We start from the raw sequence: 26,426 nt of genomic DNA, 5'->3' as shown, positions 1-26,426 counted from the left end.
ATTAATACTGAATATTTTCGGGACATGTTTCGCCCCTAATTTAGTGCATCTTCAGCCTAAAATACAATCTTAAAAAGTTACACATAATATTTAAAAAGAAGCTAAAAGATTAGCCTTGTAGCCTAATTACTAAAAATTGATACCGGTACACTTAATGTGAATAATACATTGCTGCATTAATAAAACATGTTATTGGAGCATAGTGGTATGTTAATTCTCAAATTAATGAGTCCAATTTCATTACAACCACATAATTTTAAAGAAGTTTTAGTCTTGGACTCATTTATTTCAGAATTACCATAGACTATGCTCCAATAACAAAGCAATACATTTTTACCTCCGAGTAAGACAGCTACTATGGGATAAACAAGTACCACTCAAAACCAAGATGACACTGTATAAATCATACTACACCCCTATCCTCACATACAGCCTGGAAACCGCTACATTAACAAGAAAGGACAACTCGAAACTCCAAGCTGCAGAAATGAAGTTCCTATGCACAATGATCCAGAAAACCAGGAGGGATAAAATCAGGAATGAAAAAGTCAGAAAAGACTTAGGACTAGAAGACTCCTTACTCCAGAAGATCCAGAAGGCAAGACTGAAGTGGTTTGGTCATGTGAAAAGAATGAGTGCCAACAGGTCTGCAAGAAAGGAGTATGAAACAGAAATTAGGGGAAAGAGACCAGTGGGCAGACCTAGAGAAAAATGGACAGACTTAGTGAAGAAGGAGGTATACGAGAGAGGTCAGGATTGGGAACGAAGAATGGTTCATGGACAGAACAAAATGGAAGGGGCTCGTATACCAAACCTGGGAAACTGGAGTTGGTCAACGATGATGATAATTCACATTAAGTGTACCAATTTTTAGTAATTAGGCTACAAGGCTAATCTCTTAGCTTCTCTTTTAATATTGTGTGTAACTTTTTAAGGTTGTATTTTAGGCTGAAGATGCCCTAAATTAGGGACAAAACATGGCCCAAAAATATTGAGTATTAATATATTTATGTAACCATTTATAAGTGGATGTAAAGTATTGAACAGGTGGTTTAATAAATACCTTCATTGTTTTTGAACTATGACATAAGTTTTGCATAAAGTACTTTCACATGTTATATATCCATTGGTGTATTTGTGAAGGAAGGCAAGGCAAGGCCAGTGCATACCGTATATACACGGTGCGTCTTGGGTGGTGTGCTAAGTCCCAACTGACGAGCCTAACTTAGCACACGAGGGCGAAACGCAGGCAACCAAGAATGAGTTAGCTGGAAAATTTATAATGTCCAATAACGGACTATTATATTGGTATTATAAATTTACTCATTCGGGACAAATATTTTAGGTTCCCTATGGGAATCAATATCTACATCATTTGATGACCAGGCAGGCATCAATTTTCGAAAATGAGACATAGCTCTCATAGTGCATTGGCACTGCTGGTGGCTTCAAGTAGCCTATGCAGTGGCCTCCACGGTATGCACTGGCCTTGCGTCTTGGGTGGTGTGCTAAGTCCAAACTGACGAGCCTAACTTAGCACACGAGGGCGAAACGCAGGCAACCAAGAATGAGTTAGCTGGAAAATTTATAATGTCCAATAACGGACCATTATATTGGTATTATAAATTTACTCATTCGGGACAAATATTTTAGGTTCCCTATGGGAATCAATATCTACATCATTTGATGGCCAGGCAGGCATCAATTTTCGAAAATGAGACATAGCTCTCATAGTGCATTGGCACTGCTGGTGGCTTCAAGTAGCCTATGCAGTGGCCTCCACGGTATGCACTGGCCTTGCGTCTTGGGTGATGTGCTAAGTCCCAACTGACGAGCCTAACTTAGCACACGATGGCGAAACGCAGGCAACCAAGAATGAGTTAGCTGGAAAATTTATAATGTCCAATAACGGACCATTATATTGGTATTATAAATTTACTCATTCGGGACAAATATTTTAGGTTCCCTATGGGAATCAATATCTACATCATTTCCTGTGTAATGCCGCCGTGAGAGGCGATGAAGATGAATTTTTGAGACAGGCTATATTTTCACAATTAAGTATTTATTATTTTCCACCTAGTCGATACAATGATTGCTTAAGGCAATTTAATGGTTAAAAGTGGTACATGTTTCGTATTTTATCAACATCTTCAGCCACATAACACTGTTTAGATGAAAAATATATAAAATTGACAAAGTAATGCTTAAGAGGATGTGTCCTTAAAATTAATTTTGTTAATTAATTAATGCTTAAGAGGAAGTGTCCTTAAAATTAATTTTGTTAATTAATTAAATTACTTTGTCAATTTTATATATTTTTCATCTAAACAGTGTTATGTGGCTGAAGATGTTGATAAAATACGAAACATGTACCACTTTTAACCATTAAATTGCCTTAAGCAATCATTGTATCAACTAGGTGGAAAATAATAAGTACTTAATTGTGAATCTATTGAAGTGCGATACGGACCATGAAACTGATTTTATGTAACAGGCTATATTTGTCGATGGCGAAGAATTTTTGAGACAGGCTGTGTATTAAATGTGATATTTCTGAGGCAGGCTGTAGCGAGATTCCGTTAGCAATCCGGAACAGCTGACCGGGTGAAGGTTGGTTTGAAATGAGTGCTTTGTGATGCACATTATGATTTCAAGTCAAGATCTCCCAGTGAAGAACAATTTCTGTAGAAGATTGTAGCTCTTGGCAGTTAAGTCCAAATGACGATTTATGTAAAGTCAGCATAATGAATATTAAAGTACACGATCTCAAAAATAAAAGGGCATTCTCAATACACGGTTGGTGTTATTTAACTGTTATAACAAATTTCCATTCAGTAAATTTCAGATTTTACAAAACGATAAATTATCATTAATTTGGAAACATGGTGGGATGAGATATTGGACGTTATTAAAGTGATGGTTTGGCTGTGTAGATTCACTGAATTTCGCTTCACTGGATAGTTTATGGATATGAATGTTTGGAATAGTGAGACGATAGGCGATTTTGGGCCTCACCCTAAAATTACAGTGTGGATTTTTGTGGTGGTGATGATTACTGTTTTGGCGATATTCACGTAATGTTAGACGTGTGCTGAAATTCATTATTATTTTTCCAAACTTCATTGTGCATATCGAGATCGTGTTTGAGTTGTGGATTGTTTGCCACGCGGTATTTATTTTCAATTTCACGTTTTATTGGCAAGATAGGGACTGAGTTGCATTTTCAAACTTGCGTTCATTCAGTAGCAAGATTTGTTTCATTGTGTGTTATGGTTTCAACAAGGTTTCCAGCTAAATATCAAAGAGTGTGTATAAAGTTACGATTTTGCCTGACATTCTAGAGGATGGGTAGATGTCCCAGTTTCCCTTCGACGATAGATTTAGGATGTCACATGTTATCATAGGAGTGTACTGATGATGAGACGTCCCAGTTTACGCTCGACGATAGGTTTAGGAAGGTGTGTGTACATAGATGTTAGTGTTAGGGTGTGTAGACACTAGGTAGGCTCGACTATAGGTTTAGGGTGTCGTCTGTATATATTCAAGTCTTAGGTGTTTTTGCGAAGTGACTTGAACGATGGTAGTGTCTGCAGTAGTGTATGCAATGCGAAGAGTGTTAGCAAAGTAATATTGAGGCCATGTTTCGGCACAGCCCTTACCAGCTGGAAGGTGTTTACATAAGATTACGGAACCACTAGTGGCATGAACGTGAGGGTTGTCCAACATTGGATACTGAGCTAATGGTGATTGAGTATTTACTGCTGTTTGCCACACGCGTTTGAGTTCATTGAACTTTGGCATTTTAATTTATTTACAGACTTAATTGTTTTGTCATTTGGATGTCCGATTGCTTTGTTAGTGTGCGTGTTGACACTTAGCTTATTTACGTGAGACTTGAGTTACGAATGTGGGTTCGATTCGTCAGCTGGGAATATATTTTATTTTCAATTTTTTCGTTCTTTCATTTTTATAATAGTTTACTGTTGTCGATCAATAACTTTGTAGTTAGTTTGTTGGGACAAACAATAAGTAGATGGATCTGTAATGGTAGGCATCAGTTGTAATATGGAAAGACGTCCGTAGATTGTTTTGGTATTTTGAATTTTATTTTACCATGTGGACTTATAATTTTATTCAACTTAACGTAACCGTTTATAACCTGAAAGTTGGTTTCATAAGAATATTTTTCAAGTGATTTACCACTTTTTCTTTAACTTCAGTGTTTGGCATTTCTTCTAAATGCATGATGAATAAGTGTTTCCTGCATTTCGCAGTTTTGTTCCTTCAGAACAACATAACGTAAGATCCTCTCGGATCGAGTTGTTGTTGGTTCCTTCTGAACAGCTGTTTCACGTTTCAGCATCGGGATTATTCTATAACTTAACGGTGTCACGAGATGACAATACATGGTGGAATTTTATTTTTAATTATGACTGCTGCTGTTAACTTGTAGTGAACACCATGCTTTCCAGTAGTACGTCGCAACCTATCCAAAGCAACTGATAGTCAATTTGGTTCGATTAAGGGTCCATTCGGTGGGTGTTCCCATATCCGACAGGGTATATGACTGGTGGATAACCTTAATTGAATGTAAATCTGGAATTCTACTTGTTGAAGGTCAGATTTTTAACGGATCGTGTGGATTAATTCTCAGTTATCGTTTGGATCAATAGGTGCCCGATTTTCAGGTTTTATTTTCGTTTTTGGAGCTTTCGCTGTCCACTAAGTTGTGATATTTTCTAATTTCCTCCGAAGAAAGTTCTTCGATAAAACGTAACTGATAAAAATCACGCAATGCAATGACTGCATAAAAATATTAAATGACTAAAATTTCTGGATGAATGATTTTATAACATTTTTTTTTTTTTTTTTTTTTTGGCATTTTGATAACTCAATAAAAATCAGTAAGCACATATTTGCTGCTCATTTCAAGTAATTAGGCTCTCTTCTGAACCCCATAGTTTGGTTAAGATAGTGACCAAAATATTCCTGCTACGACCCCAAGATTTAAGAGTTCGATACTGCCCTACTGCAGCAGCTGTGGCCAACCAACGATGGAATGGTAAGTTGAAGGGTTCAGTAAGAATAAAAAAATACCTACATAAATTAATTCTTGCATTAATATTATTCAAGAAAATCCCTGTAGAGTATATCAATATGTTGCGTAAGTCATTCAAATTAATGACTTAAAATGTGATCTCAATTTAATGCCACCCTCTCTATTGTGCCAACTAAGCTCGAAACAAACAATGGTGTTATAACGAGGGATAACTGTATTTCTAATCTACTCATTCAGGATTGTTTTATCAGTGCATATGACTTCAAGGTCATCATATCGAGTTAGATTTATAGGAAGATTATTCTCAAATATCCTTGTTAACATTAGGTCTAACAAAAGACTATATAACAAACGTTTAAGAATGTTATTTCTGTTTGTTTATGATATAGGTATTTATTGTTTGGTGTATAATAATGGAAATGCTTACAAAAGATTGTAAATTAGTCCAAGTCCCGTGGAATACTTGGTGCATATCACTTCAAGGTGGGTTAACAGGAAGTACTAAAGAGCCATTTTACTCTTTTCGATAGAGCAGATAATAAGAAAGATATCATCAACAATGGGTTTCATGAGTCTTTAACCTTTAGAATGCCAAATACGATCTGTCAGAAAAATGGCCAAAATTGCCAGATATGATCGATCTATTTGTTTTACGTTGCATCGACACAGATAGGTCTTATGGCGATGATGGGACAGGAAAGTCCTAGGAATGGGAAGGAAGCAGCCGTGGCCTTAATTAAGGTACAGCCCCAGCATTTGCCTGGTGTGAAAATGGGAAACCACGGAAAACCATTTTCAGGGCTGCCAACAGTGGGGTTCGAACCCCCTATCTCCCGGATGCGAGCTCACAGCTGCACGCTCCTAACCGCATGGCCAACTCGCCCGGTCAGATACGATCTAATCATATCGTCGGATTTCTTAACTTAGCATTCTATTTAGAAGGCAGATGAGATTGTATCTGTGTCACGACCAACTAGATAGTTCAAGCTAACTTTTCTTTGACCGTATCGGTTCTTCTTAAGGCCATGGATATAAACAAATGACCTACTCTTTGACTCTCTGCACACATCGAATGTAAACTAACAATGGCATCCACAAGAACTGAAAGTGACGAAGAAATTCTAAGTTATTTGCTGGAATCTGATAAAGAAAATTATAGTGAGCTCTCACAATTGAATGGTATTAAGTCCAATGTATATCCAAGTGAAAATAGTGACACTGGCAACAATAGTGATAAAAATGTATTTAATCCATACTTAATTATGCTCAAAATAATTAAACATGAGAAGACAACTTAAAAAATTTTGAAAATTTAGGATTTTGTAAAAAAGGTTTTCCATTTCCTAAATGTTCAAAGGCACATACTTTTGGTAGAACAAACCTTCTGCTTCAAAACAAAAACAAAAAAAAGAACAGGCAGATACATCAAATATATCTCAAGTTAAAAAAAAAAAGACCCTGCATTTTCGGGCAAAATAGATTTTCAGTTTATGTATAGGAATCTACAAGAGAGCCTGGCACTCTAAGAATCAATCACAGCACCACGCCAGTGCTCAAACAACAATATATAACTAAAAGTACGCTTGTGTCCTCATCCGGAGGCGGTACAGCTATTTTCAGGCACACATCCGATGGAGGTGAGCTGCATGTACCATTTCAACCATATATCAGTACCGGGAATCGAAACCAGGCCCCCAAGGATGGCAGCTAATAGTGCTAACCATTATGCACAGAGACGGAAAATATGTAACTGAGAAGATGGGAGAATTTTGCACAACTTCGGACCAGAACTGTACCATATTATAAATTCGGAAATGGTCCTCGTTCTGTCTCGACTTTCTTCAGTTTTATTGTACTTCACATTACTGCCCCATCCTTTCAGAGAAAAATATCAGTTTAACATGTCCTATTAAACGTGTGAATAGAGCCATGTAACTTCTCATAAATTCCTGAAGGAAAGGTGTAATCCATTGCAAATTCCTGTGCAAAGAACGGGTACAAACGCCAGCTTTGAAATAATTGCACTATAACACAGGAAGGACTCTGAAACTGAATCTAGCAAAGAAGTCAGCTAAGGATAACATGATGGCAAGCATAACTGGCAATAAAACAAATTTTAGTGAAAAATGGAAGGGTATGTATAGGTACTTTAAGGCAGAAACAAGTTCCAAGAAGGACATTCCAGGAATCACTAACAAACAAGGGCAGTGTGTATGTGAGAATCTACAGAAGGCAGAAGTATTCAGTAAGCAGTATGTAAAGATTGTTGGTTACAAGAATAATGTCCACATAGAGGAGGTGACTAATACTAAAGAAGTATTAAAATTTACCTATGATAACAACATCATTTACAATAAGACCAAAAGTTGAAAACTAGAAAGGCAGCTGGAATTGATATGATTTCTGGGGATATACCAAAGACAATGGGTTGGAATATAGTACCATACCAGAAGTACTTACAGTATTTGATTATTGTTTGCATGAAGGAGCTATGCCTTTGCTGGCGAGATGTAGTGTTTACAATACACTATGTCTTCTGGTATGGGCTATATCAAATTTGTTACTTTCATTGACCTGTCTCAGTCTCATCCTTGGCTTTGACAATATGAAAGTGACTGAGGTATGAGTGATGCTAGTAATACCATTGCTTATGCAGCCAGTCCCTGTTATGAATGGTGTGAAAATATCGCTCATAGGGTCGGTTGGTGCATGCATTTCAGTGGGCTTGGCAGACTGATATGTAATAGAAGCGGCTGGCTCGGTGAGGAAAGCAACGGGAAACTACCTCACTCCTCATTTCCCTAGTACGCCTCTTCAGTGACACCTAGGCTATTTTAGACAACTGTTGGTGGAGCTGCAGAGGATCAAACCAGCCTTCGGGCTGAATACCCAACATACATACATACATACATACATACATACATACATACATACATGAAGGAGCTATACCAAATGAATGTAGAGTTGCTATAGTAGCCCCTGTGTATAACGGAAAGCGTGACAGACACAAAGCTGAAATATATAGGCCAGTCAGTTTGACATACATTTCATGTAAGCATTCTTTCTGATTATATTAGACATGTTTGCAAAATTAATAACTGGTTCAAAAGCAGGCAGTTCAAATTTAGGAAAGGTTATTTCACTGAAGCTCAACTTGTAGGATTACAGCAGAATATAGCACATAATTTGGATTCAGGAGGTCAAATGGACTGTATTGCTATTGATCTATCTAAGGCATTTGATAGCATACATCATCGGAGACTACTGGCAAAAATGAGTGCAATTGGACTAGACAAAAGAGTGACTGAATGGGTGACTATATTTCTAAAAAATAGGTCTCAGAGAATTAGAGTGGGCGAAGCTTTATGTTTGTTTGTTTGTCCAACCCTTGTCCCGTTTCTCTACGGGCCAGTATGAGGTGAGATGAATCTGTTGTGGCGGGTTTTTATGACCGGATTCCCTTCCTGATGTCAACCTCATTAGAGGAGTTAATGAGATGAAATAAATGACATGATATATGATAGGAAGGAAGAGGGTGAAACCCAGTGTCGGCACATAGGCCACTTCTGTCAAATAGCACCAAGGGGTCTGCTCAAGGCTTAACGTTCCCATCTGATGGACGAATCGCCATCAACAGCGTCATATGCCCTCACTCCATATGAGCACTGCAGAAATGTTTGGAATTTAATCCAGGCTTTAGGCATGCAATCTAGTGATTAGAAATTGTATACCACCACCTCTCCTACCCTGCCAGCCAACATTATGATGGCGAACAACGGAACTGGAACCGGCCAACCACGGTGTCAGACTCTTTAGACTTCATGATCATGGCCACCAGGCGGGACCTTTATGTTTTCTTATATATATCAATGATATGAGTAAAGAAGTGAAATTAGAGATACAGCTTTTTGCAGATGATATTCTGAAAAGAGTAATAAATAAGTTACAAGATTGTGAGCAACTGCAAAATGACCTCGATAATGTTGTGAGATGGACAGCAGGCAATGGTATGATGATAAACGGGGTTAAAAGTCAGGTTGTGAGTTTCATGAATAGGAAAAGTCCTCTTAGTTTTAATTACTGCATTGATGGGGTGAAAGTTCTTTTTGGGAATCACTGTAAGTACCTAGGTGTATAAGGAAAGATCTTCATTAGTGTAATCACATAAATAGGACTGTAAATAAAGGCTACACATCTTGGCACATGGTTATGAGGGTATTTAGGGGTTATAGTAAGGATGTAAAAGAGAGAGCATATAAGTCTCTGGCGAGACCCCAACTAGAGTGTGGTTCCACCCTCACCAGGATTACTTGATTTGAGAACTGGAAAAAATACAAAGAAAAGCAGCTTGATTTGTTCTGGGTGATTTCCGACAAAAGAGTAGCATTACAAAATGTTGTAAAGTTTGGGCTGGGAAGACTTGGGAGAAAGGAGACAAGCTGCTCGACTAAGTGGTATGTTGCAAGTGACAAATATAATTATGGATCCGTACTGAAGATACTATATGTAGGATGCTAATTGTAATGTATTGAATAGGTGATATTATAAACCAATTAGCATCCTACATAAATGGTATGTTCCGAGCTGTCAGTATAGAGATGACGTGGAATGACTTTAGTAGAAAAATAAGTCTGGATGGTGTCTTTAAAAGTGGGAAAGATCAAATCTATATATATAAAATAAGAGTTTTGTCTGTACATTGCTCAGAATTTGAAAATAATGGTATTTCTGTATTGGTCATGTCCACAGTAACAAAGAAATGCATTTTTTACTTTTCCGTAATTTCTGTCTGTCTGTCTGTATGTATGTACAGGCATCACGAGAAAACGGCTGAAGAGAATTTAATGAAAATCGGAATGTAAAGTCGGGTGATGAACAACTACAATCTAGATTATAAATTATTTTATTCACGCTGAGTGAAATGGTAGTTTAGGGGAAGGCGTGAAATTTAATTCTCAAATATTTATGTTATTAATGGTCGTGTCTTAATGAAAATCGGTATGCAAAGTCGGGGTAATAAGTCGATATAATCTAGGCCATAAATATTAGTATTCGCGCTGAGTAAAATGGCAGTTTAGGGGAATGCCTAGAATTTAATTTTACCGGGCGAGTTGGCCATGCGCATAGAGGCGCGCGGCTGTGAGCTTGCATCCGGGAGATAGTAGGTTCGAATCCCACTATCGGCAGCCCTGAAGATGGTTTTCCGTGGTTTCCCATTTTCACACCAGGCAAATGCTGGGGCTGTACCTTAATTAAGGTCACGGCCGCTTCCTTCCAACTCCTAGGCCTTTCCTATTCCATCGTCGCCACAAGACCTATCTGTGTCGGTGCGACGTAAAGCCCCTAGCAAAAAAAAAAATTTAATTTTCACATGTTTATATTATTAGTGGTCGTATCTTAATAGAAATCGGTAGACAAAGATGGGAAATTAGTCGCTACAATATAGGCTGTACATAATTGTATTCACGGTGAGAAAAATGGTAGTTTATGGAAAGGCCTAAAATTTAATTCTCAAATATTTATTATATTAGGAGTTGTATCTTCACGACAATTGGTATGCAAAGTTGGGGAATAAGTCGCTATAATCTATGCCATCAATAATTTTATTCACACTGAGTGAAATGGTAGTTCAGGGGAAGGCCTGAAATGTAATTCTCAAATAAGTTATTTATTTTATTAGTGATCGTATCGATAAATACTACATAACTAACATAACTTTAGTTATGTCGTAAGTTAGTAGTAGTTATGTAAGAAGTTATTAAATTTCCGATCACTTATGTCTTATACATTGTTACCGTACCGCATATAATCACAGAGATATTCATGAATTTGGACCTTTGTTACTAAGTCCATATCAGCGCCGAGTCACGAGAAAATGGGTAAACAGAATTTAGTGAAAATAGGTATGCAAAGTCTGACAATAAGGAACTACAGTCTACGATATAAACAATTTTGTAAGACGCCCTAATATCACAGAGTCGAAAGAAAACTAATGTAAAGGCCTGCAATATAGAAAGCTCATAAACTTTATCAACAATAACATTACATTGACCATTATTTGTTGTGATGAGCTTTTTGTCTTCTGTTTCCACTCATCTCCGATAGATAGGATTACTGCAGCGTACCGATGTTTTTTTAAATTTGCTTTACGTCGCACCGACAAAAGTAGGTTTTATGGTGACGATGGGATAGGAAAGGAATAGGGGTGTGAAGGAAGCGACCTTGGCTTTAATTAAGGTACAGCCTGGTGTGACAGGTGTGAAAATGGGAAACCACGGAATACCATCTTCGGGGATACCGCCAGTGGGTTTCGAATCCACTATCTTCTGGATGCAAGCTCACAGCTGCGCGCCTCTAACCACACGGCCAACACGTCTGGTCGTACGGAGTAAAACAGCCTGCCTGTATATTGGCAGGAAGTAGCTGGGGAGTTAGATAACTTTCTTCTTTAGCATGCCATTCCTCTGGTTCATACATTTTCTGATATTTCTGGTACGTAACATACTGGTTCATCATAACATTCGAGCTATTCAATCCCTACTTTGAGGCACTGATTGAAATGAGTAGTGTGAATATTTAACAGAATAATGACAGAGGAGTGTTCACGGCAGTCTGCGACCTGGTTATTCCAGCTCTGGAACTTTGGACTGTTAGATCGGCACCGTAGTACTGTTCGCTGAAAGTGAGAAAGTGTGCAGTTTTTCATTTGATGGAGTATTTTATTTGATAAAATTGCTTTCAATCGCTACATTCCTACTGACTTTTTTGTAATGACCTATGTTGAATTCAGTTAGTAAAACCACCAAATCAGTATTTCTGAGATTCCCGTAGTGAAGCACGGGTACATCAGCTAGTTATGAATATAAAGTTGGAATTCAAGAGGACAAATTGGGGCAAACATTCATTTGTAGCAATGAAAATGAAATGGCGTATGGCTTTTAGTGCTGGGAGTGTCCAAGGACAAGTTCAACTCGCCAGGCGCAGGTCTTTTGATTTGACTCCCGTAGGCGACCTGCGCATCATGATGAGGATGAAATGATGATGAAGACGACACAAACACCCAGCCCCTGTGCCAGAGAAATCAACCAATGATGGTTAAAATTCCCGACCCTGCCGGGAATCGAACCCAGGACCCCTGTGACCAAAGGCCAGCACGCTAATCATTTAGCCATGGACCCGGACATTTGTAGCAATGGGAGTTAAGGACTGGAATAACTTACCAAGAGAGATGTTCAATAAATTTCCAATTTCTTTGCAATCATCTAAGAAAAGGCTAGGAAAACAAGGCCCTAAATGCAAATCCAGCAAAAGACCAAATCAAATGCCCCCCCACCCCCTTTTTTTTTTTTTTTTTTTTTTTTTTTTTACAGTCAGTCATCACTTCTGTTGCTTTCAGCATCTTTCCTGGAACACAGTTGCAAAATTTGTTTCCTGGTTCAAACATTTGTAACGGAAGCATGGAGGCCCCACATGATAATTCCATCATTTCCTAAAATGAATGGAATACAGCCTTCGAACTTGCAGACACCCTGTGTCTGAGTTATGATCACTTTTGTAAACCTCATCTGTTTCATTAGTTCATTACCATCACTTTCAGTGTTCAAATCCACTTACTCCCCAGTTTCACCCAACTACGAAGGTATCTGATCAGTGGATGGCACTAAAAAACTTACAGTATAAAAATTTAACACAAGCATACGACAAACCTTGACTTATTACAGTGCGTGAAATGTGTGGCCCTGTTACTCGCTAATGAGGGCACAGCTCACCAGACGTGCCCTGTCGCGCTAATAATGGATCGAGGGTTTTGGTTTTCAAAGATAATGGAAATGACTGACACATCCCCTTTCTAACAATCTCTGTGAAAGATATAGGGTGTTTCAAAAGTAGAAGTCTTGCAATATTCCAACAATAAGCAGTGTACTAAGGAGATCAGCGCCGCAAGTAACCATGGGTTAATATAGGACTTCTTCAGCCATAACACTTGATAAAAAAAAATATAGATACACGATTAAGAAAAGATTTTTAAAAACATCGGACAGTACACACAAAAAAATTCCATACCATTTGCTCATCACCTTTAAAATATCAAATGTTCGCTTAGAAAAATGTCATACATAAAACAGTCTTCTTAGTAAACTGTCATAAATAAAATACTGACTAAATGAATGAACATAACATATACTATTAGTGTGCACTAAAGCTGATGTGATTCATTGGAATGGACATTGTCTTACCGTGCTCCCGTGTTAAAGCCCACCAGAAAATAACTTAGAAAATCATTACTCCAAAGTTCTTTCTAGAAGCTCCTTCTGAAAAACCTTGGATGATGCCCCAAAGACGATGGACTTCAAAAACTGGGCTTTGTGTGAATCATCCAACTTCCTGGAAAAATCTAACAATCATTGAAAAATGCCTTGATTTGATGAATGAGCAGTCTCGTCATGGCCTTGGAGTGGAAATTCAAATTTACCACAGAAATGTACACAGTCAATTCATTTTTAGATTATTTCTTGGTATACTTTCTCACTGTATCTGTGTATTTCTTGACTATAAGCTACACTTAATTGTGAAGCAATGTTCCCTGTTCCTAGAATTGCTACAACCACCTCTTTCTAAGGTGTTCAACTGTTTGTTCATGTTTTATAGCTTTTCCACCTAAATGCTTTAAATCCTCACTCCAGTTTTCATCCAAGTTATGTCATCTCCAAGGTGCTAATGATTCCTTTTCCTTCTCTTTTGCCGATAATCACCACTGTTCAGAACTTCTCCACACTGATTTTCATACCATATATCTCAATACTGTCATTTAAAGCCTCTAGTTGGATTTGCACTTCTGTATTGTTGACTCTCCAGATCACTATGTCATCTACAAACAATAATAATTTCATATTCCCTCCATATCTTGCCTTTGTTTCCTTTAGAATTTCATCCATAACCATTATAAACATAAATGGAACCAATATATTGTATTTCTCCCCACAAGTCTGGACACAACTGAAACAATTCTTATACATTGCTTTCACTAGTTCTCTTGATTGCCTTCCATACTGTTTTCTTTCCAGCGTTTCTCACGCCTTTTCTCTATTAACACTATCGTACACCTTCCCTAGATCAAGCAATACCATCACCAGATCATCTTCCATATTTCCACTGTTTTTCCATCAGTAATCTCATGGTAAATATAGGTCTATCGTTGACCTAACTTGTCAAAATCCATTCTGCTCTTCTTCTAAATTTCTTTCCACCCTTCCTCTCATCCTCCTTTCCACTAGTCTCTCCAATATTTTGGTTACTTGTAACAACAGTGTAATTCCTCAATAACTGTCACATACCTTCCTGTCACCTTCCTTAAATACTGGTATTATTACACCTTTACACCAATCATCAGGTACTTACTTTTTCCTCCATATACACTTTAGCAGCCTATATAATCAATGTAGACCAATAGGTCCTGCTGCCTTCGTCATTTCCACACGTATTTCATCCATCCCTGCTGCTTTTCCTGTTTTCATTTGTTTAACAGTCAATTACACCTCTGCCATTGCAGTATCACTCTCCATTTTTGGATCATCCTCATTTAGCACTATTCTCTCTTCTGCATCATTTCTCACATTCAGGAGTTTATCGAAATAATCTTTCCACCTATTCTTTATCTTTTGTGGGTCTGTTATTATATTTCCACTTCCTTCCATCACTTGTTTTGTCTAGATTTTTTCTTTTCTCTTATTTTTTATCAATCCATACAACATCCTTTCCCCACCATTTACATACTTTTTCAACTCCTGTGTGAATCTCTCCAACTTTTTTACTTTCCTCATTTACTACTTATTTACACTTGCTTTTAATAGCCTGATACTAACTCTTATTTATTTATTTCCTATCTCTATTCCATTCTGGCCATGCTTTCTTCTTTTGTTTTAACAGCCTCCTTTACCTTTTCACTGCTTCACTCTCACTGAAGTTCTGCCACAAATCTTCTCTGCAAAGCTTACAAATGTGTTTTTAAATTTAGTCCATTCTTCTACATTTTCTATTTTTGTTAACGGGATGTACTCTTTTAATTCCTCCTGAAATTTCTCCAGAGTTCTTTTAATTTCCATACTTTTATTTTCTTCTGTCTTATTTCTTTTACTCTCACAATTTTCAATTTTGCTACCACTACTTCTACAATAATACAATACAATAATACAGTAATTCAAAGCATGTAAACATTTTGGATATGCAATTTATTTTTCTTCTCCTCCTCCAAGCACTGGGAAGAAAAACCGCACCTGGACTACACATTTCTGGTAATTAGCTTCCCATCCTGACACATGGATAGGAAGTATCCCATAATGAGTGTTCTTATATTATATGCAATAGTATGTCCGATAATTTATGCTGAAGAGCTGGTTAGGTGACCTCAACTTGAAACGGCTTCTATTTTTGTCTGGTAGTGCTTTACTAATGCAGTGCATGTTTAAAAAATATTGTGAAAAGACATCAGTTCCTTCCTTCAGGCTTGTGAGGGACCCACGAACCTGCCCCTAGAAGTATTTTTACTTATATAGAAAAATTAAAACTGAGAATGTGTCATTCTAGAAAAAGCAAACATTTTCTATGTTCCTATTGGCTGGAGTAGTCTGCTATTGTAGCTGATAGAGCTCACTTCATGTGTGGCTACAGGGTTGCTACATTCTGTAAAAATAATGAAACCACAAAGTTTGAAAGTGCCATGACATGCGACAATGTATCTGCAACGTAAAAAACATTAAGTACAAAAGGAGCAAAATTCACCGATGTTTTAGCCAGACCAATCGTCTTGTCACTACCCAATACTCTCACAAGGGGATACCAGAAGCCTGTGACTCTAAACATAGGGGCTTAAGCCTCCAGACCTATCCTGACTAATGGACTTGTCATTAGCCAACAAGATCAATGGTCTTTCCAGTATCCACACCTAAATTGGCAGCCTTTTGTAGTGTATTAATCATTAAAAATTTCAGTGTGATATGTACTGACAGTTATCAGTTACAAAAACTTTGTATGATGATGTGCAAGCCACACCATGTTGGATTTCTAACCTTTCTCTTGCATCCCTGTCAGTAAAGTTTTATCTTTTTGTCACCCACGTGCTTAACACACACCTTCCTAATCAAGTGATATATTCTCAATTCAAGGATGCACAACACGATTAAAGAGAACAGCAAGAATATCCTAAAGTCGAATATGAAAAAGTCATAAACTAGCATTGTCAACTCGGAGCATGCAGCATCTGATCAACCGATGTGGCAACATATTGTCCACCAAGGCCCAAAGCATTCTGAATAACAGTAAGTCCCAAAAAAGAGATTGTACAAAAGAACATAATAATCAGACAAGAAATGACCACTAGGCTCTAGAACAGTATGGAGCTTTGGTAATTTGATATGCTGGTATTGTAGCAGAGCATATGGTCCTAGAATTAGTCTTTTCAGCTCTTCAGACATCTAAGAACCCATACCAGTAACTGAAAACGCTGATCCAATCAGCAAGCAAATGTCTATCATGATGATGTCAGCATTTCCTGGAAGCAAGGTGGAAGGAAATATCATTTAGATCCAGAATTTGGACCACCGATCTCCAGTCGGTGCAGTCTAACGTGGGGTGGATACAACTCCTCGACTAACAGAAAGCAGGTTTAACATTCAGGAAAAACTTTTGCACTGTCCCGCAGGTTGAAATCAGTGTTATGAACCATAGCAGAACTGTGCTGTATATAGCAGAATTGAGGTAAAATGTAGCAGTTTTTTTAATAAAACTAACAAAATCATTGCAAAACATTTATTCAACAGATTGAGGAAAAGTAACAGATGTTGAATTTATTTCCATCCTAGATTTAAAAGAAAAATATTTACTGTATTCTGTCTTCTGATCCAAAACAGTTTTGCTCATACGTGTATTGAGCATTTCATTCAAAAGTTTGTGTCGTTTGTTTAGTTTTAATTTTCTTGTTTCCGTTTTCATTTTTTAGTTTAGCGACATTTTAACTGTGTTTTTGTGTGACTGTCTGGAGATAAAAACATAAAAAATCCAAAGAGAGAGAATTTTCTGGATTCAAAAATAATTGTTTAAATATTATGTTTTTTAAAAGTAACTGCTCTGATTAGTTTTCTGGCATAGTGACTAACCATGTTTGCAGTGGGTTGGGTCCTGAACTTTACTAGTGAAATTTTTGGAGCTGGAATTATCCCTAGGACTTTTATTCATCTTTCTTTCCTTTCATATTCCAAAACTTGTGGTGTGGTGCGAGTACTGTATATTTGATCCCTATAACAATCATCATTATTCTGCATTTAGGGCTGTCGTGCAGGTGGCAGATTCCCTATCAGTTGTTTACCTTATCCTTTCTTAAGTGATTTCAAAGAACCTGGAAATTAATGGAACATCTCCCTTAATAAATTATTCTAATTTGTAACTCCTCTTATAAATGAATATCTGTCTCAATTTTTCCCCTTGAATTCCAAATTAATAATAATGGCCTCAGTCTCCATGAACAAGCATTTAAATTTGATGCAATCTGGTTACTTGTTCATCAATTTAGACATTCCATTTTACCCTAGATAGCAGAATAAACCGAATCTCTCTTGAACGTCTATGACTGAGATTAATGATTTTTGTTGGGTAAACACCTAATGCTTCACCAGAAATTTTTTACATGTTCACATCATACAGCATGGAGTGTCGAATGGACATTTTTTCCGCCCTTCAAAAACTGACTACTTATGCAAGATTTGAGCCCCCTATCTTGGGATCCGGATGCCAACACTCTACCAATGATCTACAAAGGAGCTAATTTCAAATATATCTACATATTATGATCTTTCTACCTTTGAAAACTCCACTGAAGCTTATTTGTCAATTAATTTCATTCCACGTGATCACTCCGTTGAAAGCTCGGAACATACCGAAGTTTCCAATTTTTACATTTCACAAATAGGAAAAGTCCTCTCAGTTTTAATTACTGCGTTGATGAGGTGAAAGTTCCCTTTGGAGATCATTGTAAGTACCTAGGTCTTAATATAAAGAAAGATCTTCATTGGGGTAATCTCATAAATATGATTGTAAATAAAGGGTACAGATCTCAGCACATGGTTATCAGGGTAGTTAGGGGTTGTAGTAAGGATGTAAAGGAGAGGGCATATAAGTCTCTGGTAAGACCCCAACTAGAGTATGGTTCCAGTGTATGGGACCCTCACCAGGATTACTTGATTTAAGAACTGGGAAAAAATCCAAAGAAAAGCAGCTCAATTTGTTCTGGGTGATTTCCGACAAAAGAGTAGCGTTACAAAAATGTTGCAAAGTTTGGGCTGGGAAGACTTGGAAGGAAGGAGACAAACTGCTCGACTAAGTGGTATGTACAATGCTTATAAAGTTAAAGGTTTCCACCTATTCAATACATTAACATAATAATTCAATTAAGACATCACATGTTTATTTAAAATATCATGGTATACATTATGGGACCAGTTTCGGCATCCATCGTGCCATCATCAGCCATTGAGATATTGATTGCAAGGTATATTAGAAAAATAAAATATAATACTATTAGTGCAGTGTAAAATGTATGCTTAGCATACTATACTAACCGAGATTTGAACCACAGCCACCTTTGTGAGAAGGCGGTGACACTGCCACTCTGCTTTCATGTCCAGCATCATTCATACATGCTAAGCATACATTTTACACTGCACTAATAGTATTATATTTTATTTTTCTAATATACCTTGCAATCAATATCTCAATGGCTGATGATGGCACGATGGATGCCGAAACCGGTCCCATAATGGATACCATGATATTTTAAATAAACATGTGATGTCTTAATTGAATTATTATGTTAATGTATTGAATAGGTGGAAACCTTTGACTTTATAAGCATTGTAAATCTCGAATCAATACAGACAAAAAATGAAATTCTTAATACTAAATAAGTGGTATGTCTCACTTAGTTTACAAAAGGAGTATGTTCTGAGCTGTCAGTGAAGAGATGGCGTGGAATAACATCAGTAGACGAATAAGTTTGAGTGGTGTCTTTAAAAGTAGGAAAGATCAAAATATGAAGATATGAAGGAGTTCAAGAGGACAAATTGGGGCAAATATTTTGCTAGGGGCTTTACGTCGCACCGACACAGATAGGTCTTATGGCGACGATGGGATAGGAAAGGCCTAGGAGTTGGAAGGAAGCGGCCATGGCCTTTATTAAGGTACAGCCCCAGCATTTGCCTGGTGTGAAAATGGGAAACCATGGAAAACCATCTTCAGGGCTGCCGATAGTGGGATTCGAACCTACTATCTCCCGGATGCAAGCTCACAGCCACGCGCCTCTACGCGCACGGCCAACTCGCCCGGTAGGGGCAAATATTTGTTTATGGGAAGGGGAGTTAGGGATTGGAATAACTTACCAAGGGAGATATTCAATAAATTTCCAATTTCTTTGCAATCATTTAAGAAAAGGCTAGGAAAACAACAGATAGGGAATATGCCACCTGGATGACTGCCCTAAATGCAGATCAGTAGTGACTGATTGACTGAACATGCACAGTTTCCTTACATAACAATTCAGAACATTCAAAGAGTTTTCAAGTACTCGGTAAGAATCAGACAACTGAAATGAAATGGCGTATGGCTTTTAGTGCCGGGACTGTCCAAGGATATGTTCGGCTCGTCAGGTGCAGGTCTTTTGATTTAACACCCGTAGGCAACCTGCGCGTCGTGATGAGGATGAAATGATGATGAAAACGACACATACACTCAGTCCCCGTGCCAGCGAAATTAACCAATGATGGTTAAAATTTCCGACCCTGCTGGGAATCGAACCCGGGACCCCTGCGACCAAAGGCCAGCACGCTAACCATTTAGCCATGGTGCTGGACACTTACAACTGAAGTTATACTAGACATGGTCCTTCTTCTTCTTTTTACGATATGCTTCACGTCGCACCAACACAGATAGGTCTTATGGCAACAATGGGATAGGAAAGGGCTAGGAGTGGGAAGAAAGTGCCTGTGACATTAATTAAGGTACAGCCCCAGCATTTGCCTGGTGTGAAATTGGGAAACCACGGAAAACCATATTCAGGGCTGCCGACAGTGGAGTTCGAAAGCACTATCTCCGGAATACTGGATACTGGCCGCACTGAAGCAACTGCATCTATCGAGCTCGGTGGTCCTTCTTTAAGTACTTCATATTGCAGTCAGAACCCCTGAGATGTACAGGATCATGTTCTGGCTGTGGAACGTACCAGTATATTCATTACAACCCAATTCAAACAATGCAGTATTCAATATTTCAAAGCAACTTCATGGATTTTAGTGACTGTTGGTATCTAGTTTTATACGGATTCCAAACCACAGGATGCGACTTTTCATATACAAAATCTCACCTGTACTGACCGAGATTTGAACCAAAGCCACCTTTGTGAGAAGGCGGTGACACTGCCACTCGGTTTTCATGTCCAGCATCATTCAATATTTCAACTGCAAGAGAACTAGGTACGGTACAAGCCTAGGATGGGAGCACAGGAGAGTAGAGATGGAGGCTCGCTGCGGAGTGGTGCTCCTTAATTGTTAGTTCAATAGGAGCATTGTTAGTCACCACAGTGCCAACAAGAGCATCATTTCATGCTATCAACTGCTGATGGAAATGTATATACGGTATGTATGTATGTATGTATGTATGTATGTATGTATGTATGTATGTATGTTGTATGGAGATTTACTCAGCACTGCATTCGTGCATAAGGAATAAGGAATTAGATTTTTTTACAGCTTTCCTTTAATGGTTTACACATGTCCTGGACAGTGACCAAAAGAAAGGTATTGGTCGAACACATCATGGGTGTTTGGCAGAAAGCCTCTCGAAGGGAGTGAACTCCCGCATACAGTAGTGTGGGTTATTTTGTGTCATCCATTAACCCACGCTGCACATTTTGGAAATGTACTGTACGGTCATTTTAGTGATTTGCCCAAGTCCTGGCTAGTGACAAAAATCCATTTGTCTAACATGTCAGTGGTGTTTAGCAGAAAGCTTCTCAAAGGGAGTGAGCCCCCGCATTGGCCCATATTGTTGGTGACCATGACTGTTTTCTTAGGATCCATTAGCAGCATAAATCTGGCTATTACATGTAACTGTGTTGAATTATGGGAGCAGTGCCATGTTCATAAAATGAATCCAATGGTGGAAAGTGTTTAGTGGACGTTTGTGGGAAATGGTAAATCATTCTTCTGTATAGTAATTGAGTTGTCAATATGGTACCATAAATTGTGTCACATTCTTCTGTGTTTGGTTATAAAAGTAAATTTCTTCCGAGGGTGGGATGGTAGGATTCTAACATTGGCGATGAACACATCTCTCGTCTCCAAGCATTTTGAGGTAACATTCAAATATCTCATCTCGCCAAGTAATATTTTACATGGCCATGCCCCCCTCCTAGAGTGCTACCAAGAACTAATTTAAAACACTGAAAATAAAATAACATTCAAACTAAGTTGCTGTATAAATCCCTGTCTGATATTTCAATCATAGAAAACTTTCCCTCCTGAGACATTAAGTTAGCTGGTGAGACATGAGAGGTAACGATTGGGCAGAGTTGGGGGTGGGGACCTGGCATTACACCTGCTTCTACTGCATCAAACTGCTTCACCTATCCTTTCCAAAATCTCTTGATCAACTCATTCCTTCCGATCCTATAGTAATAATAATAATGTGTTCTTTAAGATTATCCAAGCTAAAGCAGATACACATAAATTGGATGAGGAAACCATAAAGTATAGCACCCAAAGATTTGACTACAGAGTCCAAACTCAACCATCTGGAATAAGAATCTTAAAACAACTCAAAGAGCAATACAGTAGTGACTGAAGAATTCAACCATGTTGAAATGAAGGCTATATAAAATTAACTCCAGTGATAACATCCTTTATGTTACTGCATCCAAGTTCTACTTCTATACGTAGACCTTAAAACAGCCAAATACCCAGTTTTGCATTGGCTGCTGATGACTAATGTGTCCTTAAAGAACAACCTATAGTTAACTATTATGCTACTGTCCCTGCAGAAAAGTAGAATTATCTTGGTAATTTCCACCAAAGATAGATTAAATAAAATTTCCAGTACATTCCACTAATCAATCATCAATCAAATCAATCAATCACTACTGATCTGCAATCAGGGCAGTCACCCAGGTGGCAGATTCCCTATCTGTTGTTTTCCTACCTTTTCTTAAATGACTGCAAAGAAAATGGAAATTTATTGAACATCTCCCTTGGTAAGTTATTCCAATCCCTAACTCCCCTTCCTATAAACGAGTATTTGCCCTAATTTGTCCTCTTGAATTCCAACTTCATCTTCATATTGTGATCTTTTCCACTTCTAAAGACACCACTCAAATGTATTCGTCTACTAATGTCATTCCACGCCATTTCTCCACTGACAACTTGGAACATACCACTTAGTCGAGAAGCTCGTCTCCTTTCTCCCAAGTCTTCCCAGCCCAAACTTTGCAACATTTTTGTAACCCTACTCTATTGTCGAAAATCACCCAGAACAAATCCAGCTGCTTTTCTTTGGATTTTTTCCAGTTCTTGAATCAAGTAATCCTGGTGAGGGTCCCATACACTGGAACCATGCTCTAGTTGGGGTCTTACCAGAGACTTATATGCTCTCTCCTTTACAACCTGTAAATACCCTCATAAACATGTGCAGAGATCTGTACCCTTTATTCATAATCCCATTTATGCGATTACCCCAATGAAGACCTTTCCTTATATTAACACCTAGGTAGGCATACTTTCAATGTTCCCCAAAAGGAACTTTCACCCCATCAACGCATGCCAGTGACAGGCTCATAAATCATTCATTAATAGCAGGATCCCCTTGGTGAACCCTTCAATGTATTATCAGCTCTATTTGATAACTATATCATACGGTAAGTTAAGCAAGAACTGGTGTTCGCTGCAATAGTATAAGAACAATAATTAGTAATTAACTACTACCTCAGAGATACATTTATTAACCTTTTTCCGAAATAGGCCCTTTGATAACCGAACTGCCAATAGGAAGACATGGGTAGCCTAAATGAACAACAGAATTTCGGTCATTTTGGCACGGGCCTTAGAGCTAATTTTTAGTCGTGAACTTGCCTCGAAGTGATCTTCACAAAAATGCATTTTCGCCAATCTCCTCCAGCGAGTTACCCTAGCAGCTTTCATCCACATATACCGCATTCGTAAACTTTTAGGGACATTGATAAACAGTTTATTAGGCGTAGTTATACTAGTACTTGTACACATTGGTACAATACAACTTTTTACTACATCTTTAGCTCCCATTATAGAGAAGTTTTGCGCTGTACACCACTTTATACACCAACTATATACTTGAGAATGAGAACGTCAACTACATCAACCGACGTCAACAGCGCTGTTGACTCATTCGCGTGAGTGACGTCATCAAGCCTCCATTCATACTGCGGGCAATTCAAAATTAGTGTATTTTATAGCAAAGGCTACGACGCAAATTTGAAGGAAATTACAGCGGTGAATTCCAGAGTAATGTGAATATTGAGGAAACAATTATACCTCAAAACAGTTGTGGGAACAATCTAGCGAAGCGGAGAGAAATAATATTACAAATGTTACATTTGCTTCGTAAAGCAACTTTCTTTTCTTAATATTTTAATAATACGAATCGAGAAAGAGAGAATTCGAGTCAAATTTCGAGAATGTCTGCATTTTTATTTTTTCATTGTTCGAAAATATAACAAAAGAAACCATTTAAAGCTACGTAGTCTTTATTGACGTACGGTAGTTAGGATTTCGACAGACAGGTCTAAAGAGCGCCCTGACAGAGACAAGAAAATCACAGAATTTTACCTAAGTCGGTTACCCAAAACTGTTTATGCTCTACGATATCTATCAACATTATTTGACATGAGCTGGAAGAGTGTGACCCCAGGGTGACCGAGCTTACTGAACAGTATTGCGCTCGCTAGGAAAACTGGAAAATTTTATATTCTATTCGAGGGATGTCCATAGTTTATGATATCTTGTTTAGACAGGTATTATACTGTTACTGTAGCCTCGTCGCAGGCCACCAGCATAGCCGCAATTTCATACGAGTCAGAGAATTCAGTTTGTCCGCCTCTGTGGTGTAGTGCTTAGTGAAATTAGCTGCCACCCCCGGAGGTCCGGGTTCGTTTCCCGGCTCTGCCACGAAATTTGAAAAGTGGTACGAGGGTTGGAACAGGGTCCACTCAGCCTCGAGAGGTCAAATGAATAGAGGGGTGTTCGATTCCCACCTCAGCCATCCTGGAAGTACTTTTCCGTGGTTTCCCACTTCTCCTCCAGGAAAATGTTGGGATGGTACCTCACTTAAAGTCACGGTCGCTTCCTTCCCTCTTCCTTCACTATCCCTTCCTATCTTCCCATCCCCCCACAAGGCCCCTGCTCTGCATAGCAGGTGAGGAAGCCTGGGCGGGGTACTGGTCGTTCTCCCCAGTTGTATCCCCGACCCAATGTCTCACGCTTCAGGGCACTGCCCTTGAGGCGTTAGAGGTGGGATCCCTTGCTGAGTCTGAGGGAAAAACCAACCCTGTAGGGTAAACAGATTAAGAAGAATAAGAAGAGAATTCAGTTTTCATTAAGGTTTCTCCACTTCTAAAAAAAACTCCTATCTGAAGTCAACATAGGTCATTACAAAAACGTCAGTACAGTCGGCCAGTAACCAGTTCAGGAGATAGTGGGTTCGAACCCCACTGTCGGCAGCCCTGAAGATGCTTTTCCGTGGTTTTCCATTTTCACTGTACCTTAATTAAAGCCACGGACACTTCCTTACCACTCTTAGACCTTTCTTGTCCCATCGTCCCCATAAGACATATCTGGGTCTGTGCGACGTAAAGCAACTTCAAAAAAAAACTCCAGGAGATCATTTCTCAAAAATTCACTACATTTTAAAAATGAAATATATAAAATACTAGCTGGTGTGCCCAAGCTTCGCTACGGGATTCTCAGAAACACTGACTTTGCGGTTTTCCTAACTGAAGTCAACATAGGTCATTACAAAAACGTCAGTAGGAATGTAGCGATTAAAAGCAATGTTACATTAAATACTCGATCAAATGTAAAACTGCACATTTTCTCACTTTTAACGAACAGTACTACGGTGCCGATCTAACAGTCCAAAGTTCCAGAGCTGGAATGACCAGGCCGCAGACAGCCGTGAACACTCCTCTGCCATTATTTCGTTAAACATGCACACTGCTCATTCCAGTCAGTGCCTCAGAATAGGAACTGAATAGCTCGAATGCTATGATGAACCAGTGTGTTACAGTCAGGGGCGTATTCTCCTTGCATGCAAGGCATTCATTGCATGCGTTATGATAGGGCGAAGAACTCTCTGAAGTACGATTTGAGGTTGTTTCAACTCAATTATTGACAATTTCATCTCTCAGAAGTTCAAAATTTACGCGCAACTGCATTAGTTCCATTGCTTGACTACGTGTGGTGCTGGTATAGTCTCGCCATCTAATCCACTGTCGGTAGAAAGAGAAAGCAAATGGAGAAGTTAAGGACGTGACGCATTCAATCTTTAAATTACATTGCATTCGGTGGCAGACATAGTTCTGAAACCCCCCGAATGATCTCGCTGCAATTAAAATTTGGTCACCATCCATGTGCTAACCTCTGCCATCCGTTAACAACTTGGAGAAAGTGTGCATGTCCAAGCTTAGAGCGAGCGGGAACCACTGATTACCCACTAGCGAGAACCCAACGTAACGAAAGTGACCACTGTCACTGGGGTGATTTACTTCCAGTGCTTGAGAAGTGGCTGACCAGGGGGTTCATTCAGTGTGTGTTTTGTTGACTAGTGAATTCATTAATTGTGTGTTGTTTCTGTGCTATTCCTCGAGTTCGATGTTTTATGTATTAACGATGGATGAGTCTAAAAGCACCTGCCTCTGTGGTGTAGTGGTTAGTGTGATTAGCTGCCAGCACCGAAGGCCCGGGGGGTTCAATTCCCGGCTCTGCCACGAAATTTAAAAAGTGGTACGAGCACTGGAGCGGGATCTAGTCAGCCTCGGGACGTCAACTGAGTTTGATTTCCATCTCAGCCATCCTTGAAGAAGCTTTCCGTGTTTTCCCACTTCTCCTCCAAGCAAATGCCGGGATGGAACCTAACTTAAGGCCACGGCCGTTTCCTTCCCCCCACAAGGGCCCTGTTCAGCATACCAGGTGAGGCCGCCCGGTCAAGGTACTACTCCTCCTTCCCAGTTGTATCCCCGATTAAATGTCTCACGCTCCAGAGCGCTGCCCTTGAGGCGGTAGAGGTGGGATCCTTCACT

The 26,426-nt window shown here is 38.8% G+C and overlaps 1 protein-coding gene across 1 annotated transcript in view; it reads right to left on the bottom strand.

The window, feature by feature from the left end:
* Positions 1-23,470, bottom strand: part of LOC136877566 (uncharacterized) — a 112,712-nt gene extending 89,242 nt beyond the window's left edge. The window contains exon 1 of the mRNA XM_067151709.2: positions 23,227-23,470. Coding sequence (XP_067007810.2) covers positions 23,227-23,415 — 189 coding nt within the window. The 5' untranslated portion in view covers positions 23,416-23,470. The remainder of the gene's footprint in view (positions 1-23,226) is intronic.
* Between the last annotated feature and the right edge of the window lie 2,956 nt (positions 23,471-26,426).

This window comes from Anabrus simplex, chromosome 7, assembly GCF_040414725.1.
Source record: "Anabrus simplex isolate iqAnaSimp1 chromosome 7, ASM4041472v1, whole genome shotgun sequence".
Classification (NCBI taxonomy): Eukaryota; Metazoa; Arthropoda; class Insecta; order Orthoptera; family Tettigoniidae; genus Anabrus; species Anabrus simplex.
Note: the sequence above shows the minus strand (reverse complement) of the source record. Positions and strands in the feature narration are given on the sequence as shown.